General features: G+C 38.4%; 1 protein-coding gene across 5 annotated transcripts in view; it reads right to left on the bottom strand.

Annotated features, from left to right (window-relative positions):
* LOC124211091 (endothelin-converting enzyme 1) overlaps nt 1–18,849 on the bottom strand; it is a 54,928-nt gene that overhangs the window by 19,462 nt on the left and 16,617 nt on the right. For 3 of the 5 annotated variants that reach the window (XM_069133283.1, XM_046609806.2, XM_046609803.2), the window contains exons 2-5: nt 13,792–13,833; nt 10,208–10,272; nt 9,822–10,003; nt 1,695–1,940 (exon numbers count right to left, since the gene is read on the bottom strand). In XM_069133283.1, coding sequence (XP_068989384.1) covers nt 1,695–1,940; nt 9,822–10,003; nt 10,208–10,272; nt 13,792–13,803 — 505 coding nt within the window. In that variant the 5' untranslated portion in view covers nt 13,804–13,833. Of the gene's footprint in view, nt 1–1,694; nt 1,941–9,821; nt 10,004–10,207; nt 10,273–13,791; nt 13,834–14,016; nt 14,083–18,849 lie in introns of those variants that run through there. The other 2 variants (XM_046609804.2, XM_046609805.2) reach the window with 2 other exon arrangements.

Raw genomic sequence — 18,849 nt, 5'->3', positions numbered from 1 at the left:
ACGGAAAATGTGGAAATGGTAACACGTGCGGAATCAAAAAAACCACACATTATTTGACGATTTTCAGGATATTAGTAACTTTCCTGAGAGCTGCTACTAAAAAGTGACGCACCGTCCAAATTTGAACCTTTCCGTTCGTTTGTTTATTTAATATGGGAAGCAAAAAGGTGAGTTTGCTCTGTCGGTAAGAGTAGGAGTACTAAATGACGTTAAAAATAACAAGCAACCACCGAAAATCCGTCCTTCCTGTATTCTTTTGGGTGCAAGGTAGGGATATAGGTATGGGCGATGTTAGTAAAAAATATCGACATCGTATTATCGATTGTTTCAATTCCGTATCATCGAAGTATCAATGTTCTTCTGAAAACATCGAAACATCGATTGTTAATATCGATGGTGAGAACAAGCTCGAAAATTATAAAAATTCCCGCTACAATTTTAAAAAGAAAAATCGGCGCGAAAATTTGGAATTTCGAACTATCATCACTGTTAAAAATAAGTATAAAATATGAGAATTTAATATAAATTGAGCGAGTTAAAATTAAATTAATTGAATATTCTGATTAATATTGAGATATATAGTAGAAAATAAAGATTCGTTATCAAACTCAGTAATGTGTATTTACTTTTTATAGATAAGTTACCGACAGATGTTGCACAGTAATTTAATTTACTCCCGAATTGACGGTATCGATAGTTCAATATTTTCCATCGACTATCGATGTATCGACTTAAAAAACATCGATGTTCCCGCAAAAAAAAACAGTGATGTATATTGCTCATTCCTAGCGCAAGGTCTGATAGTGTGAGAAAAATCGTGTTTACAGTTTTAGGTGCCTACTTTCTAAATGTACCAAAAAAAAAATTGATTTTTATTGCAAAAACACGTTATTCGAAGAAGTAGTATTTTTGAATTATAAACGAATGAAAATAATTTGGCCATTTTTTTAGTTTTTGGAAAGGTCCTTCAAGATTCTGAACGACCTTTTCGAAATGCATTTTTATTGAAAAAAGAACGTGCGAATATTTTTATTAGAACAGAAGATATTACCTGGTTTTACATTTTAATTAATATCCATTAAGAAGCATCGTAAAAAGTCTTTTTTTTCAATCTGGCGTGATTTTTGCTCATCAATTCAATGATACTGCCGCAAATAAGAGTTTCTCATTACTTAATACATCAACTATCGTGTTACCTTGAAAACGCTACGGAAGTGGATGTATACGACGTCATATCATTATGGCGAAGGTATTATTAGTTAATTTCAATTTTTTCTCAATTATATTAATAACACATTTATTAAAAAATTCCGTTTCGAACCGTATTACTTATAACTATAATATGTTCCTTTTTCACTATTCTTATTAATCACAGAGTCACATGAAATAAACCAAACTCTGGTTCGTTTAGATTTTTCACCAATTACAATTAAACTAACAATACCACGTGATTTTTGTGTAGAAGTGGAAAAAGTAGCATAAAAACGGGACGTTATCAATTTGGAATAATTTTTTTCTTCCCAACCCAAACTTAGCTATGTTCGAAAATTTTAGATTGTAGTGCCGGACATCCAAATAATTTTTAAGAAAATTGCTAAATTTACGTCATGCCTAAATAGAAGTTGGTCGAATGCCTGTACATATGGACTGGACTAATTAAGAATAAGAATAATATGTCTATCGTCGCTACTGACCTGTGTCCATGCAAGTTCTGTAGAGTGCCCGGGCTAATTTTACCGGCCTCAGGTCATTTGGAGAGTTATCTTCCTCAAGCAAAACTCTGAGGTTTCTCATGAGCTCTTCTCTCAATAAACTCAGTTGATCCCACGAAGTTTGACTCTGCGGTATGGGATTGTTTTTAGTCCAACCACCGCAGGCGAATCTGTAGAAGTCATCACAAGGCTCAAAGGATCTGTCCATCGACTCTATAACCCGTGCAGCTAGAATTTATGAAGACATGACACGATTAGAGAAGTCAATTTAAGGTGCCGCTAAACAGGCTTGTCATATTATATTTCGTGACGTCATAAACACTACAGCGCTTCTGGACGTTCAACGTCGAATGAAGTGATTCGACACTAAGTGATTTGACTGGTCCGATCTAAAGGAATAAGGCAATGAAATCTCTTGGTATCGTGTTGTGCCAGAAAATTTACCTAAATATGACCTGAAAATTTCTTCGTTGAAGCGTGCCACATTTATAAAAAGCTAACTGGTGGAATAGGTTTTTCCGGATTACGTGTATGCTTTTATACGTCCCTAACTCCCTTTCGGTGGTGAAATAAATTCTGGCATCGTAGAAGCGATGAATATGTAACAAATCGGTCATTCCAATCGTCCATGTTTGATGTGACGTAATTTTATTTATTCATAATTATTCATAATAAACATTGTCACGATCTATGTTAACGATTGAGTTAGGGATGTACACTTTTATTCAAGCTACGAATTAAAAATTTTCCTTCAAGATTCGTACCCCCGTTTTCGCACACTTTAACGCGGAAATTTCTCCGCTTGTGACGTCACGAAATATATATATAATATACATATATGTATAATCTTACAGGCCAGGCAGCAAATAATGTAAACCGTAAAAAAATGTTGGCAAAGCTTTTATTGTTTTAAATGGTTTATTAGGGTGTGATTATCAAGAATCTAGGTTTTCCCCACACCCTTAAGGCCCGCGTCGATCTCCGTGACGCTACAAAGGTACATATTTTTGGTTTTTCGGTAATATCCCGCTTTCTCTTTATCGTACGGCCAAAATAGTCTTATATGAAATTAAAGGTGACAAAATTCTGTACAAAATAGTTCGGTATTATTTTTTCATGGGACTTATAGTTTCGGAGTAGTAGCCGCGCGAAGTTGTGCGAGTTTTGACAAATGCAGTAAATATCAATTCTTTCTTACCGAATTTCACTCTTCTCTCGGACTGGTGACTATTTTGTACAGAATTTTGTCACCTTTAATTTCATATAGGACCATTTTGGCCGTACGATAAAGAGAAAACGAGATATTATCGAAAAACCAAAAATGTGTACCTTTGTAGCCTCACGGAGATCGACGCGGGCCTTAAGGGTGTGGGGAAAACCTAGATTCTTGATAATCACACCCTAGTAAACCATTTAAAACAATAAAAGCTTTGCCAACATTTTTTTACGGTTTTGAACGATTTTATCGCCCTGCCGCCTGGCCTATTAACCGCGAAGCTGTCTTTATTACTATGCTGTCGCCTCCTTTTTCCTTTTTCCTAATTCATTGAATTTAATTAGCTTTCATCAGTTTGAATATCGTTCCCTATTTCATTGCTTTTCATTTTATCGTTTGAATTTCGCTTTCGAAATCACGTTTTTTTTTTCAAATTTGATCAAAATTGTCGCTTTGACTCGAATCTATCTTTCATCTGAATTTTTAAATTTAATAGCCAATATTAGTTTGGATTTATTTGAATTTACTCTCCTCTCTCGAGTCAGGCGGGCGTTTTGCCTCGTCTGCTCCGTCGAAACTATCTGGTGAGATTATTACTGCTCAGCGTGGTCCTTATAGGTATAGTCGGCTTAATCCCTCGGTGTTGTCGCCTCGTCGTAGACGTAGAGATTATCCCGCTCACGTTAACTTGGTTCTTCTATGTTTCTCGATCATGCGTATATTCGATTACGTGTATGCTCGGGTAACCGGTACGTTGCAATATATACATACTAGAGGGGGGGTTCACCACCCTGCGCGCTTCATGCGCCATCCCTCATTTTCAAGTCGAATTAGGCTGGGTTATGTTAGGTTCGGGTATTTCCGGATAGATTCGGGCAAATTCGGGTAACTTCGGCTAAGTTGGGGTCAGTCTAGGTTAGGTTAGGTTCGGGTATTTCCGGATAGGTTCGGGTAACTTCGGCCAAGTTCGGGTAGGTTCGGGGGGCGGCAATATGTTTATACATATAATATAGAACGACATAATAATAATAATAACAATAACGTTTATTGTGACGTTGGGACAAGTCCCTTATACACATACCAACCGAAGTTAGGAAAAATATATGTAAAGCATGTACATTAAGAGAGACATAATGGTGTTTTGTGCTCGAAATATTAGAGTAGTCCAGGGTAAGGCAAAGAATTCATGGGGCAAATTCATAGGGCAATTTCGTCGAGCAGGTCACATTGGCGTATCAGCGAGGATAGGCGCTGTCTGAATACAGGAAGTAATATATTGTTACTAAGCGGAAAATTAAGAGAGGAAAAGGATTTATTTTGTGACGAAGCTCTCCTTTTAAAGTCTCGAGTATGATGATTCCCAATTCGCTACGCAGATTTGGGGGAAAAATACGCGATTGATTGGATTTATAACTCATTCAATAAAAGAAAAGGAACGATCTTATCTGAATATCCGGAGAACCCAGGCTAAGACCGGACAAATAGCACAGCTGGAGATATCATCGGGAACAGCTAAAGGCGGCAGATTCGTCGGGGAAAATCTATAAAAACTCAAAGAAACTGACATATTGGTTAGAAAAATAAGCGAGGATACGACGCAGGCCTCTAACCACAAACTGTGAAGCAAAAGGGCTAAGGAACTTGGAAAAAACCGAAGATATCCGCCCTTTCGAAACATCGGTAGCTAGTTTCCCGAATCCTGAGGAACAGAAGGTTGCGCTGCCCAAACCGGATTAGAGGGAGCCCTCTTGGAGGCATTATTGCGCCACGAATCTTCCGCAGTCTTCAACTGACGGTCGAGTTTGAAACAATTCTTCGCGATATGTCCTCTCACGCCGCAAAACTGGCACTCTGAGACAGGCCGATTGGAGTTTGATCTATTGTAACGAGAGAAACCACTATTTTTCCTTCCTGGAAGAGAATCTGAGCTAGGCTGATTATCTGAAGGACGAGACGAAGAATTTTCTGAAGGTTCAGCTTGGTTTAATCGATGAAGTTGACGCGAACCTAAATCCGCCTCGTTTATAGCTTCTAATTCTAAGCCCTTAATAATTGCTTCATGTAGAGAAGTTGGAGCTGCGAACCTCAGATGATACCGAAGCTCCGGATTCCGAATCGCATTAATGAATTTCGCCCGAGCTATCTGATCTCTAGCTTTTTCTGCACAATCAGTAAGGGTATGTCGAGCGAGAAGTTCGATGTCATTTCCGAGAGAGGCTAAATCTTCCTTGGGCCCTTGACGTCTATTTTCAAACTGAGTGAAATAAAGTTTGGAAAGATGTTCTTCGCCAAACTGAAGTTTAAGAGCCGCACAAATGCTGCCGAATTTTTCAGAATCCGAATCTGAAAGCGATCCAAGAACTACCAAGGCCGGACCAGACAAAGACGCTGTCAAATTAGCTGCTTTCTGGGACGGACTCCAACCATTAATCTTACTTATCATGTCGAACTGACGTTCGTATAGACTCCAAGCAGACGAACCGTCATACGAACCGGGCTTCAAATTCGATTGTTTCGAGGGCAACTCTACAGTACCCGCGGCAGGTACAGAGACCTGATTGAGTCCGAACGAGCTCCGAGTCTGCGGAGGGAGAACATTGACAGTTCCGCGCCATTTTAAAAAGGCCAAGAAGTCTGACTGAATATCCACGCTAGGATGAGACGACGCGACAGGAGGCTCAACTACTTCTGAAATATCACGTGACGGAACATCTTGGCATTGCGGAAAAGAGCTAACCTGAGCTTGTCGCGAGACGTGAGCAGGTGGAAAATTTTTAGCAACAGGGGGAATTTCGCCTCCCCCATAAATGGCGTCAGACCTTGATTGATCCGGAATTGAATGAAAGGAGGTCCTCCTTGCTGGGACCGGGACTGAAGGAAGAGAAGTCCTTCTACCTGGGGACGGAACTGGGCGTATTGGGAATTCCTGCGGCCGCTCCTGAAGCTTCTGCACACCTTGCAGGACCCCGATCAGCGCCTGGGACACGATTTCCTGTTGTTGACGCTGTTGCGAGAGGAGTTCGTCCAGAAGATTCTGCTGTACTTGTTGCTACAGTTGTAGCTGTTGTTGGTGTTGTTGTTGCTGCTGTTTCTGTCGCGTCAGTAAATCTTGATTTCCTTGGATGAGCTCTGCCAAGAGAGCTAGTTGGGGCTGGGGCTGAACCTCAGCTTCCAAACGAGGAGAAACGGGTGGAAACGCCGGTTCAAGGGAGCGCTGACACGACGAAACGCGTCCAGCAGCCCGCCGCTCCGCGCGTGATGCCCTCGGAGATCTTTGCATTTTTGGTATACTTCTTATCACTTAAAATCCACTCAAAACTCTGACGAGATTCAGAAGAATCCCACTTCTGACACCAATGTTACGAAGCGGAAAATTAAGAGAGGAAAAGGATTTATTTTGTGACGAAGCTCTCCTTTTAAAGTCTCGAGATAGACTGCTTTTACAATAATGTAGGTTGACGCAGCAACCTTATTCCTTTGAAAGACATAAGAGGTTTATAAACGTCTTTTATCTATGATGACTACTAGATCATTAAAAAGGGGACAAAACGGGTGATTTCACCCTTTGTAACAATATATATATTACCCGAACTTGCCCGAATCTATCCGGAAATACCCGAACCTAACATAACCTAGCCTAATTTGACTCGAAAACCTATATATATATATATAGGTATATAGGTATATGTATGACAAGCGAGTTCAGCGGCGCCTTAATAATGCTTGGTTCATTTATGTTCACTGTCTCTCTACGGAATATTACATTTGAGTAATTTTAACTGATGTAATGTGCACCGTTGATTATTAATTTTATATCCAAATATCTCACAAACAGGATTTGCAGCCTTAATGCAGGCGCAAATCTCAGAATCGAAAAGAGTTACAAAACAATGTTTTACTAAATTTGAACAGTTTCAAGGGAGACAGACGATCCTGATGTGGACCGAATTGTGGACTATGTAATTTTTAAGAGTCTAAAAGAAACGTCGGATTTTATACAGGAAACTTCTATTTTCGATATTCACCCACGGAAAAAACTCTCCATACGGGTGTCAATTCGCACCCTTAACTTTGTTCTTATGGGAATTTAATTTATTATCTATAAGATGAGGTACGGACTTTAACCCAAGTTAAGGTTCTTTTTTCGTGTGAGCTGCTCGGCGATAGTGAAAATACAAACACGATTTCAAAGACGTGAAATTTTTTCTTTGAAAATTTTTTGGCGAGTTTTTTCTTCTTCTATCTTAGCTTCTGTACGTATTTGTTGTCCCTCACTCGTGCTGAAAAATTTTCCCGTGGATACAAAACTGGTGAGTTTGAACCTACATAATATTTTATCTAATTTTAGTTAAAATTATGAATTATGATCACAACCTCTTTTGTGAGGATTTCAGACAGTGAATAAGTGCGGAAGCTGAAGTAACAAAGAACACAAAAATTTTACATGCTTGATATCTTCTTTAATCTTGTTATCAGCTGATCTTATATCATGTTATTCCTTATGTAAAATTAGACTTTATTTGTAAGGTCTCAAAAATAGCACAATCCACAAATTGACCCATATCAGCATTATCTTTTTTTCTTGGAGCCCCGTAAGTTTTGTACAACATTTTTCCGGTACCTCTTTTTATTTTTGAAATATTCGTCTGGGATGGGTAAAACTGGCTATTTTGTATGATACAGCAGATATACTATAATTAGATTAAGCAACGAAAAAGGAGATCTATAACATTAACAATAAGTTGAGCCTGATGACCATTAAGAGAAAACAATCGGATGAAAATATTGCGTTAACACGTGTTTTCATTTGATGTCTTGCTGTAGTAAGAATTCAATATGAACTAAATACTTACGTAAGTTGTATTTATTCTGGTTACTGTATTTTCTCAGAATTACGATACTCTGAGAAAAACCACAAATCACATATTTCGACGTTTTTCTGAGAGGAATACAAATGTAATATATTACATGCGGTTCAAAATTTTCCGGTGAATGGGAGCTATTTCACATTGTTAGAAATAGGAGGACGAAGCCATGCAGTTATTGATAGAGGAGGTGAGGCAGCGCTGGAAATGTCCGGTGAATGTATCAAGATGAAAGATCATAGAACCGTTTTTGTCTGTTATACGCATACGTTGTTAGAGAAGGGCAGAGAGCTCCCGGATCTTTTTTCTCTCTCTATTCATCGAACGCTCCCACTTGCATGAAGACCCATCTCTTACCTGCTCTAAATATTTCTATGGACGGACAACTATACTCCGTTCAGCGAGAGAACGACACGCTTACGAAACCATAGGCGCCCAGTTCGATCAGCTCCCACCCAATGCGCCACCTACTTTACGCAGTCCAGGTACTGATCTGTATATTAACTGGATGGTTGACTCCTATGCTTCCTGCACATGGCAGCTTGTGCCGATTAGAAGCCCCAAAAACCGACACTGGTACTGCGATACCCGAAGTTAAACTAACGGGTCACGAGGGTGATAGTCTATCAGGAACAGATCAAGTCACATGGTTCTGTCACTTTAACCAATGACATCAGTGAACCATGTGATTCGTTAGTTCTATGGAGGCTATTGAAGCGCTGGTGTCAATTTCGTCTGTTACTAATCGACTCAGGCCATGGACGCTTGTCAGTCATCTAGTTTGTATAGAAACCAGAGAATCCAGGTAACCAAACGAATTTCGCAGCTGGTCAGATCCGGCTATAGCCGACAAGGGTACATACCTAGGTACTGAAATCTAACGATTGATTTTAAACATGATGACTAATTTCAAATTGTTTCAAACTGTCAAGCGTCAGTCGTTGCAAAGTTGCGAGTGAGTTCGGACGTGTAAGATTTGAATTTGGTTTCGTTATTCTGGTTCATTAATACATCCGATGGCAGAGAATGTGGACGAGGAAGTAGAACAAATGTATTCGAGATATAATGAGACCGCAATGTTCATATTATTCCACCTATTAGTCATTTTACAGAGCGTGGACTTTTGGTGCAGAGCATAAATATACGATACTGGTCGTGAGTAGCGAGCTCCACTATCCCCACCCCGCACCTGCTCAGCCCGAACCTGCGCGATGCTGTGTCGTTCTCTCGCTCAACGGAGTATCAGTGCTTAGGTAGGTACTTAGAGTGAAACGGGAGACAAAAGGGGAAAAACCCACACATGCAGCACACTACGATACCGGTCAGCCGTCGTTGGTGATCCCTCTATGCACTTTATTCAAAGAATCTATAAATGCCTACGTCAGTGCAAGTGTGCTGGCCATAACCTTAAAGCTTCTGGGCGAGGAAATGTTTGAGATACGAATCGCCGATTGCGTATAAAAGAAAATTAAAGGAATTCCCGATTAGGTAGGTTAGTTTCGTATGCAACTTGTAACGTCGAGGTTCTGAGTTTGTTTAGATCAGTAGTTTCCATCGACGAAGGCTCACCATAGGTGGCGCAAAGGTCAATTCCCTCTAGTCCTAACTCCGTGTCAGTTAACGAGCATGCGTAAAGAGGCCAATTTCAGAACAGTGCGGTAAAATTACGTTGGCGCATGTGCACTAATGAAATACAGTACTTACCGATCCGGGCATTCTTTCACGCATGCGAATTTTCGTCATTTAGCGTAAGTTACCTAACCCCAAGCTTACGCGCTATCGGTTTCACCTTCCTTGCTTTCAAGTCAAATTCGCCTTCATAAGTGTTGGAAAAATTAGCGTATGTCCAACGTGCAAATGGGCGAGATCTTATTCGCGTTAGTACAGCGGTTTTATTGGCTCATGCTGCGATCCTGTTAATACTCGTGCGACTTCAGCACTCACCTTTGCGGATCACGCTGCAAATTTCACTCTCATCGGAAATCACCCACTTTCCGCTCTTGTAACACAATATACTATTATGATCACCTGTTTTGACGCATTCCTCGCTCTGGCACATCTCTTTATATTCCTCTTTGTTGAATACGGCCATTTGCAAGATTAGCGTAGCTACGAGTGCGATAACGGCCACAGTCAACAGCCCCGCGACTAGAATCAGTATCGCTTCTTTTGACCTCGATTTCATCGTATCTGCATTCCTATTGTATTGCCTGGGAAAAAAGTAAATGAATGTACCTATTATGTATAAATCGATCTTTCACGAACTGCTGTGGAAAAATAAACATCAAAACTCAATAATGTGAGGGCGTTTTACACCATTGGGTAAAAATAACAGCACAACAAATATTAATGGTACAATAGAATTCCAGGGACTAAAATATTCAAATGCGTAAATTCGTTAATAACGAACGTACCACGATGCGTTGGATGCTTGTCTGGTGAGTTCAGTTTGCCCAGCATGATTCTCCGGGTCGTTCACCTATTGTTAAGGAAAGAATTATAATTTGTTAGGCCGCAATTAGTTACCTGATTGATAAAATCAGCATACTGCTAGTGATACTGATACTCCGTTAATCCTTAGTATGCCCCAAGTAAAATCCGGAAAAAAATGTTGTCAAAGCGTTTTCTAAGTTAAATCTGCCAATTTTGATATTATCGTCGAATCGACGACAAAATGTTATACCTCCAAATTTGTACTCATGACTCATTGAATTAATCATAATATTTCTGGGTTTCAACTCAGATGCAGTCAATTAATCTTGATTAATTATATCAGGGTAAGCTTTATCGCGCACAAATCTATTGGCAATAGGGGTGTGCGGGTACTGAAATTCTTATGGTTGGGTTGGGTCGGGTAAAATGGATTACTTTCAGGTCAGGTACCCGAAAATTTCGCATTACCCAAGAATCTCGAGTGACCCGGAAATTCCGGGTTACCCGAAAAACTCGTAGGCTACAGTTTGTGCTCGAGTATACCGATCTCTCGTTCGAAATTACAAGAAGGTCGTTTCATCAGGACAACAAAATATGTTATGACCTCTGCAGGGAAAAACAAATCACAGCTAATGGTACTACAGCTGTGATAATTTCTACTGTAACGAATCCACTATTTTGGACAAGTGAAATGTTTAACGACCTCCTTAAAATTGGGGGCAAATTATATATTACCAGTTAGGGGTATGCGGGTACCCAAAATTTCGGGTACTCGAACTCGGATCCGGGTCCGGTTTGCATCGGGTCCGGTTTTTTGACAAACCCGAAATCTTCGGGTAGTCCGAAAACTTCGGGTAATCCGAAAACTTCGGGTAATCCGAAAACATCGAGTAATCTGAAAAGTTCGGGTAATCCGAAAACTTCGGGTAGTCCAAAAACTTCGGGTAGTCCGAAAACTTCGGGTAGTCCGAAATTTTCAAAAATCTCTGTTCACTTTAGAAATCCCGGTATTTTTGGAGAAGCGAAAATAGCCGCGAGCAAAATTTTCGAAAACTCCGCAATTTTTGGCAAACCCAACATTTTTGAGGAACTCGGGAATTTTAGTAATACCTACTCGAGCACAAACTGTAGCAAAATGTCAACGATAGAATCTCTCACAAAGTGGGCAGCAGATGCCAAAAAATGTCCATCTACTTTTTAACGTAGGAGTTATTTGTTTGTTTATAGAATATATAATAGATTTAAAAAAAATTAAAATATTCAACAAAATCCAACGTGGTTTGAGTTATGTCCACTGGCAGGTGTAAAGATAAAGCCACGAAAGTAACATAATTTTAATTACTCAATTTGGATCGTGTTTTTTCCTCTGGGCAGAGATTTTTCATTTTACGCATACTGTTGTATAAACAGCATCAACCCGATATCGAATCGTAAAAAACGAATTTCACGCGCACCGTTGCAAAAAGTCATTTACTTATCATATGAAGTACTATCAGAGCCTGTGCATCACTGAAATGGAAATGCCTTGAATGTCGCAATTCAAGCCAATTCCGATTAGAAATATTGAAAAATGTTTCATGCAAAATTACGGCCAGAAATGGTATATCTGCGATTAATGGTTCAATCACAGGAATACTTTTTCTATCGTTATTGTTTGCGTAAACAAACATTTTTTAAATACTTATATTCGGCATTGCATGTAAAATTGTGCTTATAGTTACCACTTGTTCCGTTCAAACTATATAAAGTAAGTTTTTTTTCGGTAAAGAAGACTGTACTGTATTCTCAAGAGGATGCTATACTCAGTCTTTACCTACCGCATTAAACATTACATATATTTTGATTATTATCAAAGTCTACGCATCACTGGTGTCGAAATGCCGGAATCAGCGCGATTCTACATGCAATACCGAATAAAATCGCCTAAAAAAACTTTGTCTTACGCAACAATAATGCCAAGAAATGTATTCCTATAATTGGTTCATCACTGGTCGTAGAGATACACTTCCTGACCTTATTCCCGCATGCAACAGATAAGTTTTTAAATATTGTTGTTCGGGATTACATGTAGAATTGCGTTGATTGTGGCATTTTCGCACAAGTTCTGCATGGGCTTTGATAATCGTCAGAATAAGTGACATTCAACGCGATGGAAAGCATCCTCTTATGTCAGTGAAGCTTAGTTTCATAAAACTTTGTGTACATAACCTCACAAAAATTTGGCATATTCCTAAATGTTAGTGAAATGGGATTCTCTTATTCAAATAAGTGGTACCAGATACAGAGTAAGAAGAAAATTGATGGTGATAGATGGATACATTTTGTTGCGCACTTGTCCTAACATGCAAATGAGAGTTCAAATCTTGTTTTACAAATAACTTTCACTGGTCAACTGGAGTACAAAGAAATTGCAATGCTTTTAATCAATTCATATAATTTTGAATTGAGACCATCGGTAGAAAATATATGTCGAGTAATACACATCAGCCACCATCGTGTAACTTCGTACTCTCTAAGGGTGTATTAAAGAGGGGAATTATGAGAAATAGGTAGCTAGCTACATGAAGAAACTTCAATTCGGTAGGTACCAATACGGTATCCTAAAATCTGCAACTTGACCAATAGGATGCGCGTTATGTACACCTTGCTATCATGAGAGTGATGAAACGGATGAGTAAAACGCACTCATAACGGGAAGTTACATGTTTATGCAGAGTTCATGATAAGGGATAGCAATGAATTGTAGTGCTTCGCAATTATCCGTACGTTTTATATTAGGATCACATTTGAAAAGAAGAGGTACTTAATTCAACGATTCACGATCGAATTTTTCGTACATGTGTTGTGATGTATAGTACAGACACTTAGGCTGTGTTCCGATATTAGCTCCCAGTGCTGTCAACAATCTTTTATTTCTTTTGCGCTGCCCAGTTTGTGAGTAGCTCTGTCTATTTTCTAGTGATTTTTTAGCGCTGCTAGTTCCAGATCGCACCCTGTGATAGATTCTGACTCGTTCGATAACCCTAGAAACTTTACGACCCACGGTGTTGGATGAGCACCAAACAAAAAAGAGCCTGCGGTGTACGGCCGGCACCGCAAACGGTCATCCAACACACTGATCCAATACCTTGGGTCGTAAAATTTCTAGGGTTATCGAATGTGTCAGAATGTATCTAACAAAGACGTTGGAGTATTGTTATTGTTGTCTAATAAGTTAAATTTATTTACTAAAATCATGCCGTTGAAACCTCGCATTTCTATCAGATTTTTCCGTGAAAATGCCCGTTCCACATTTATAAATTGTATTGTCTCATTTGAAAATATGTTAAACATTGATATTATTGACTGTTTGTTTCAATAACTTGACCCACTAGATACTAATATGTATTCATATCAGTCAGATCCATCAATGCAATGCTCGGGGCACTCAATTACGATAGGTACGCTCCTGCCGTAGAAAGAGAGCGCAAGTAGTGTTACGTTCCTCTCTCTTACTGACTTGCGGACACTTTTTCAACGTGGATGCTTCCGAGTAGGCTTATTTATTAAGTGATTAAAAACTTACTTTGTATCTCATCGTACTTGAGGTAATGAGTCAGTCAGGTCCCTGCAACGTAAGAATACATAGATTTTAATTTAATTGTAGGACGATATTTTTCAACAGGCATGCTTACTTATCACAACTTTATCGGTATGTCATGAAAGTCTAGAGGGTTTTATACGTAGGTATACGGGGTAGGTACTATATTCAAATAAAAAAATAATGGGTTTCCTAAACAAGGGAATATACTTTTCGATATAGTAGCCGTAAAGTACCCCACTATGATTGCGTTTTCCGGTCGTAAAGTATAATTTTACAGACACGTACTGGGTGTCAGCACATGGAGCGTAACTTGCGTACGCCCAACTTACGCCTAGTTATTTTACGCACTTTGCGCTACTGTCGATACGCCAAAGCTGATTTCTGGCGGAAGAAACACTGATGTACTTGTGTTAGTATAGTAAGCATGTCATAAAAACTAGTTTTATAATGAGTTTATTACACTAACAGATTCAATATCGTTTGGAGATATATCTTCATACGTCATATATTATAGTGGCATATCAAGATCAAGAGATTCAGCATAAGGCGAAGGCGTCAGATCAACATAACCTAAAAAAATTCAACCCTATTTTGTACAATATTTCATATTATATTTCGCTTCACACATACTCGTATGTAGAGTACTAGTTTACCATGAAGCGTACGTTCCGAGAGGCGTAGGCTACAAAAACCAATCGCAAATCTGCATAGCATTTTCATTTGAGTTTATAGCAGAAACTCTGATCCACAATTGGTTATTTGGTTTTATCAGTTACGCATTACGCGTAATTCAATCAAATACGCCTTGGTTGCATGCCGACTTTGAGAGTGGTGTAACTTCTGTTAAATTACTAGAATCACTAGATATGCAAGTTACGCTACATGTGTTGATACCCTGACCCCCACTTTACGGCCGGAGGCGAGACCATGTGGCATACTTTACGGCTGCTATACCGAAAAACAATGTTCGCACCACGGCCGAATAACTTGCCGGTTTTTCGTGGATTTCGCGATCCTTGCTCAGCTGAACAAAAGTTTCCTTTTACGGCGTTGGTATGCAAACTACTATTCTATCGAGGTTACTATTGATTTTGATCGCACCGTTTGACCGTTGATTTTATACATCGTATTACAAATTAGATAGTTTATCGCATCAATAAAAATGATTTTCTATCCATGGAGTGAGAAATTTATGCAAAGTCCACCAACTGAGATAATTTGTGTTCAAGTAGCTTTCATTTCCGATCTCACAATTAGACCTGCACATATTTCGATAATATCCACAAAAAAAAATTGTAAACCCTTAAAAAAATTATCCACAAAGTATCAGAAAAATAATATTTTTACGGCTTGTTTCTTCTAAACTTCAATGGTTTTGTCCACTTTCGGTTCACTTTTGAGTAAGTTTTTATTTTTATGGTTTTTAGAGAGATTGAAATTATTTACAATCCGGAGCTTAATCTCTCAATAAACCAAACTAGCTTACAAGGTCTAGGAAATTGAGTGAAAATCTCAAATTAATCGAGACCGATTTGTTGCAATCCACAATTTTTTTTTTTTTTTTTTTGGGGAACTTTTGAAAATTTGAAACAAATTCATGAGTATTTCCCAAACCAGGGGCTTTTATACTAAAATCATTTGAAAATTTGAGGAGGTGAAAATCGAGACTGGTCAAAATGTCCTGGAATGTCCCATACGCATGATTGAAAGGTGTTTCGATAAAGAGGAAAGTGCATTTTATTCTCATGCCGCCGTTTCACGTAATCCCAACAGTATAAAGAAGTAAGAAAGATTCGCAATTTATTTCCATGTAACTGATCAAATAATCATTATAATTAGTTCACAGTAGGATTTGTGTGGATTCAAAAATACTAAATTTCTCGCGAAATTTCAGCGAGAAGATATGGATTGTAGTGCCGAGTCATTTGAGAATCTCTACATCGAGGAAAAGGAATTCTTGAACCAAGGAATTCGCTTGACTAAATCATTTCGACAAACATAACTGAGTCGAAATTGTTGAATTAAATTCATTCACTTCACTCTAGTATCCCTTATTTGTTCCAAATACGATGACTTTCATTCAACAACTGCGATTCAGTTGGATTTTCAAAATGATTTAGTCAAGCGAATTCCTTGATTCAACCAAAGCCTTTCTTGCCGCAATTGAGTGAAGTATTGATTCGAGTAAATCTCTTGATGTATTCCCGAAATTGAGTCCACTAAATATCATTTCATTTCAAGTTTATATATTGTTCCTCCAAGTCGCATGTTCGTTGACAGAAACAATTAGATATTTCAAATGAAATAAGTACATAAATCTAGCCAATAAAAAATTTACACTGATTCAATACTATACTTTGTTGATCTAACAGGAGCTTGTTTGGCGTAAATAGTTGAATCAGTTGCACTAGTTTCTTTACGAGGTAAAAGAAACACCACATAGTTTGAAACAAGTATAGAATACATTCAACGTAAACATCAGTATACTAGTACTATAAACGGCCACTAGGCAGTGAACTCTTTTGCTACGGAAAGAGTTTCAGAGATACTTATAAAACCGGGTAGTCGGTTAGGAAGTCAGACACAGATAATATAAGATAAATTTATCATCAGACTTATTATAAACGAAGAACGCATAATACCTAGTTTCGAGTCCTCAAAATTGATATCGACTACAAATGAATAAAAAGTGAACATGTTCAATTTATATTTTGACATATGCAACAATAAGTTTTCGGTTTTCACCCATTAAATATCGAGTAAATCCTACAAAATTTTGCGCCTATAGAATTGTAAATGATTTCATTCGAAGAATACGTTTTGTGCGCTTAAATATACCTAATGTTCAGTTAATGCAAAAGATTTTTGAAGCAACAAATTTAATTACCTGCTCAACCATTGAACTCTTGACTCAACAAAACATGAATTAGAACAAGTTTAATTAGTTTTGATACAACAATTTCATATTTTTTCAACAAAACGATTGAGGTGCGTTCAATCAAATTTTTAGTCATATCAATCACACATTTTCTTGATGAAAAATTCACATTATCTCAAGGAACTCACACCGTGTTATCGTAACTAAATTGATGGTCAGCATGATCATTCAAAAACTTTATTCTGTTCTATATTATGGTGCCACAAGTATTTCGTTTGACAATAGCAGTTTTCGTATCTAGAGCGTAAAACACGGTTTTATACCCCGAGTGCTCGGCGAGATCGCACGAAGGTGTAAATTCTTACGCTCGTGATGCAAACAATATTTTTTACCCTACGAGCCGTAAAATTAGAAGACATTGTACAAACATTGCAAAAGAAAACAGGAAGAAGATCTCGTACATGGGCGTGGAGAAGAGCCATATCAAGCTGGAACCGCCACATTCGAAAATCGAAAAATTTCCTATGGAATAATTAAGGGCTAATTAGAGGCTAATTAAAGGCTCTTGGAATTCCTCATCTTTGAATTCGTTGTTCGGCGTTTTTCAAAAAAAACCTGTGGCGGTGCCAGCTCGAGATAAACCAGACTTAAAAAAAACGGAAACGAGGTCAAATTTCAAAAAAGTGTGAAGGTCATAATTAAAGGCTAATTAAAGGCTCCCGGAAAACCACCCGCTCGAATTAATTGCTCCACCCCCAAGGGGTGGAAACCACCCAAAAACTAGAAAAATCGGTGTAACTTTTGGGCGCAACAACTTACAGATTTTGTACGGCTGCTAAAATTACTCAAGAATTAAAGGCTCCCGGAATATCATCCGCTCGAATTAACTGCTCCACCCCCGAGGGGTGGAAACCACCAAAAAACTCGAAAAATCGGTGTAACTCTTGGACGCAACAACTTACAGAGTTCGTACGAGTGTCAAAATTACTCCAGAATTAAAGAATTAAAATCCACCCTCGGGGGTGGAGCAGTTAATTCGAGCGGATGATATTCCGGGAGCCTTTAATTCTAGAGTAATTTTAGCACCCCTACGAACTCTGTAAGTCGTTGCGTCCAAAAGTTACACTGATTTTTCGAGTTTTTTGGTGGTTTCCACCCCTCGGGGGTGGAGCAGTTAATTCGAGCAGGTGGTTTTCCGGGAGCCTTTAATTAGCCTTTAAGTATGACCCTCACACTTTTTTGAAATTTGACCCCGTTCCCGTTTTTTTTAAGTCTGGTTTATCTCGAGCTGGCACCGCCACAGGTTTTTTTTGAAAAACGCCGAACAACGAATTCAAAGATGAGGAATTCCAAGAGCCTTTAATTAGCCTTTAATTATGACCCTAACACTTTTCCGAAATTTCACCTGTTTTCCGTTTTTTTTCGGTGTGGCGGTTCCAGGTTTATGTCAAGCTGGCACCGCCACAGGTTTCTTTTAAAAAACGCGGAGCATTTAATTCGAAAATAGAGCATTTAATTAGCCTCTAATTAGCCCTTAACTATTCCATAGGAAATTTTTCGATTTTCGAATGTGGCGGTTCCAGCTTGATATGGCTGCCTCCACCGGGACATTGGGGGGGGGGGGGGACAATAATATTTTATTGTTAAAAAATATTCATATTTATTTGAATTAATTATAATATAAATTTATGGTTTCATCATGGAAAGGTTTTTAAGTAATGAAAAAAAAAATTAACTGAATTCGGCATCCCCCTAAAGAACAATAATTCCTTATTGTGAAAAAATATGTTTATTCATATTTATTAGAGGTAATGATAATATAAATTTCTGGTTTTACCACAGAAAGGTTTTAACTCAACAAACATATTAACTGAATTCGCCCCCCCCCCCCCTCCCCCCGGACGAACACGTAACAATGATATTAAATTTTTATTAAATATAAAAAAATAATAATTCTCCTGGCAATAAACTGAATAACAATTCTTAGAATCATCCTAACCACAACTATGAGTGCGAGAGACAACGATTCGGAGAATTTCGATCTGTTTTCATCTTACACATACCAGTGTGCAAAACGGGGTTTTACACCCGCAAAACGGGTAAAATCCCATATTACGCATACGTAGGGCAAAAAAATATTTTGATAATTTAAGTAACTATTG

The sequence above is a fragment of the Neodiprion pinetum genome, chromosome 2 (genome assembly GCF_021155775.2).
Source record: "Neodiprion pinetum isolate iyNeoPine1 chromosome 2, iyNeoPine1.2, whole genome shotgun sequence".
In the NCBI taxonomy this organism is placed as follows: domain Eukaryota; kingdom Metazoa; phylum Arthropoda; class Insecta; order Hymenoptera; family Diprionidae; genus Neodiprion; species Neodiprion pinetum.
This window is presented reverse-complemented; position numbering and strand designations above follow the sequence as displayed.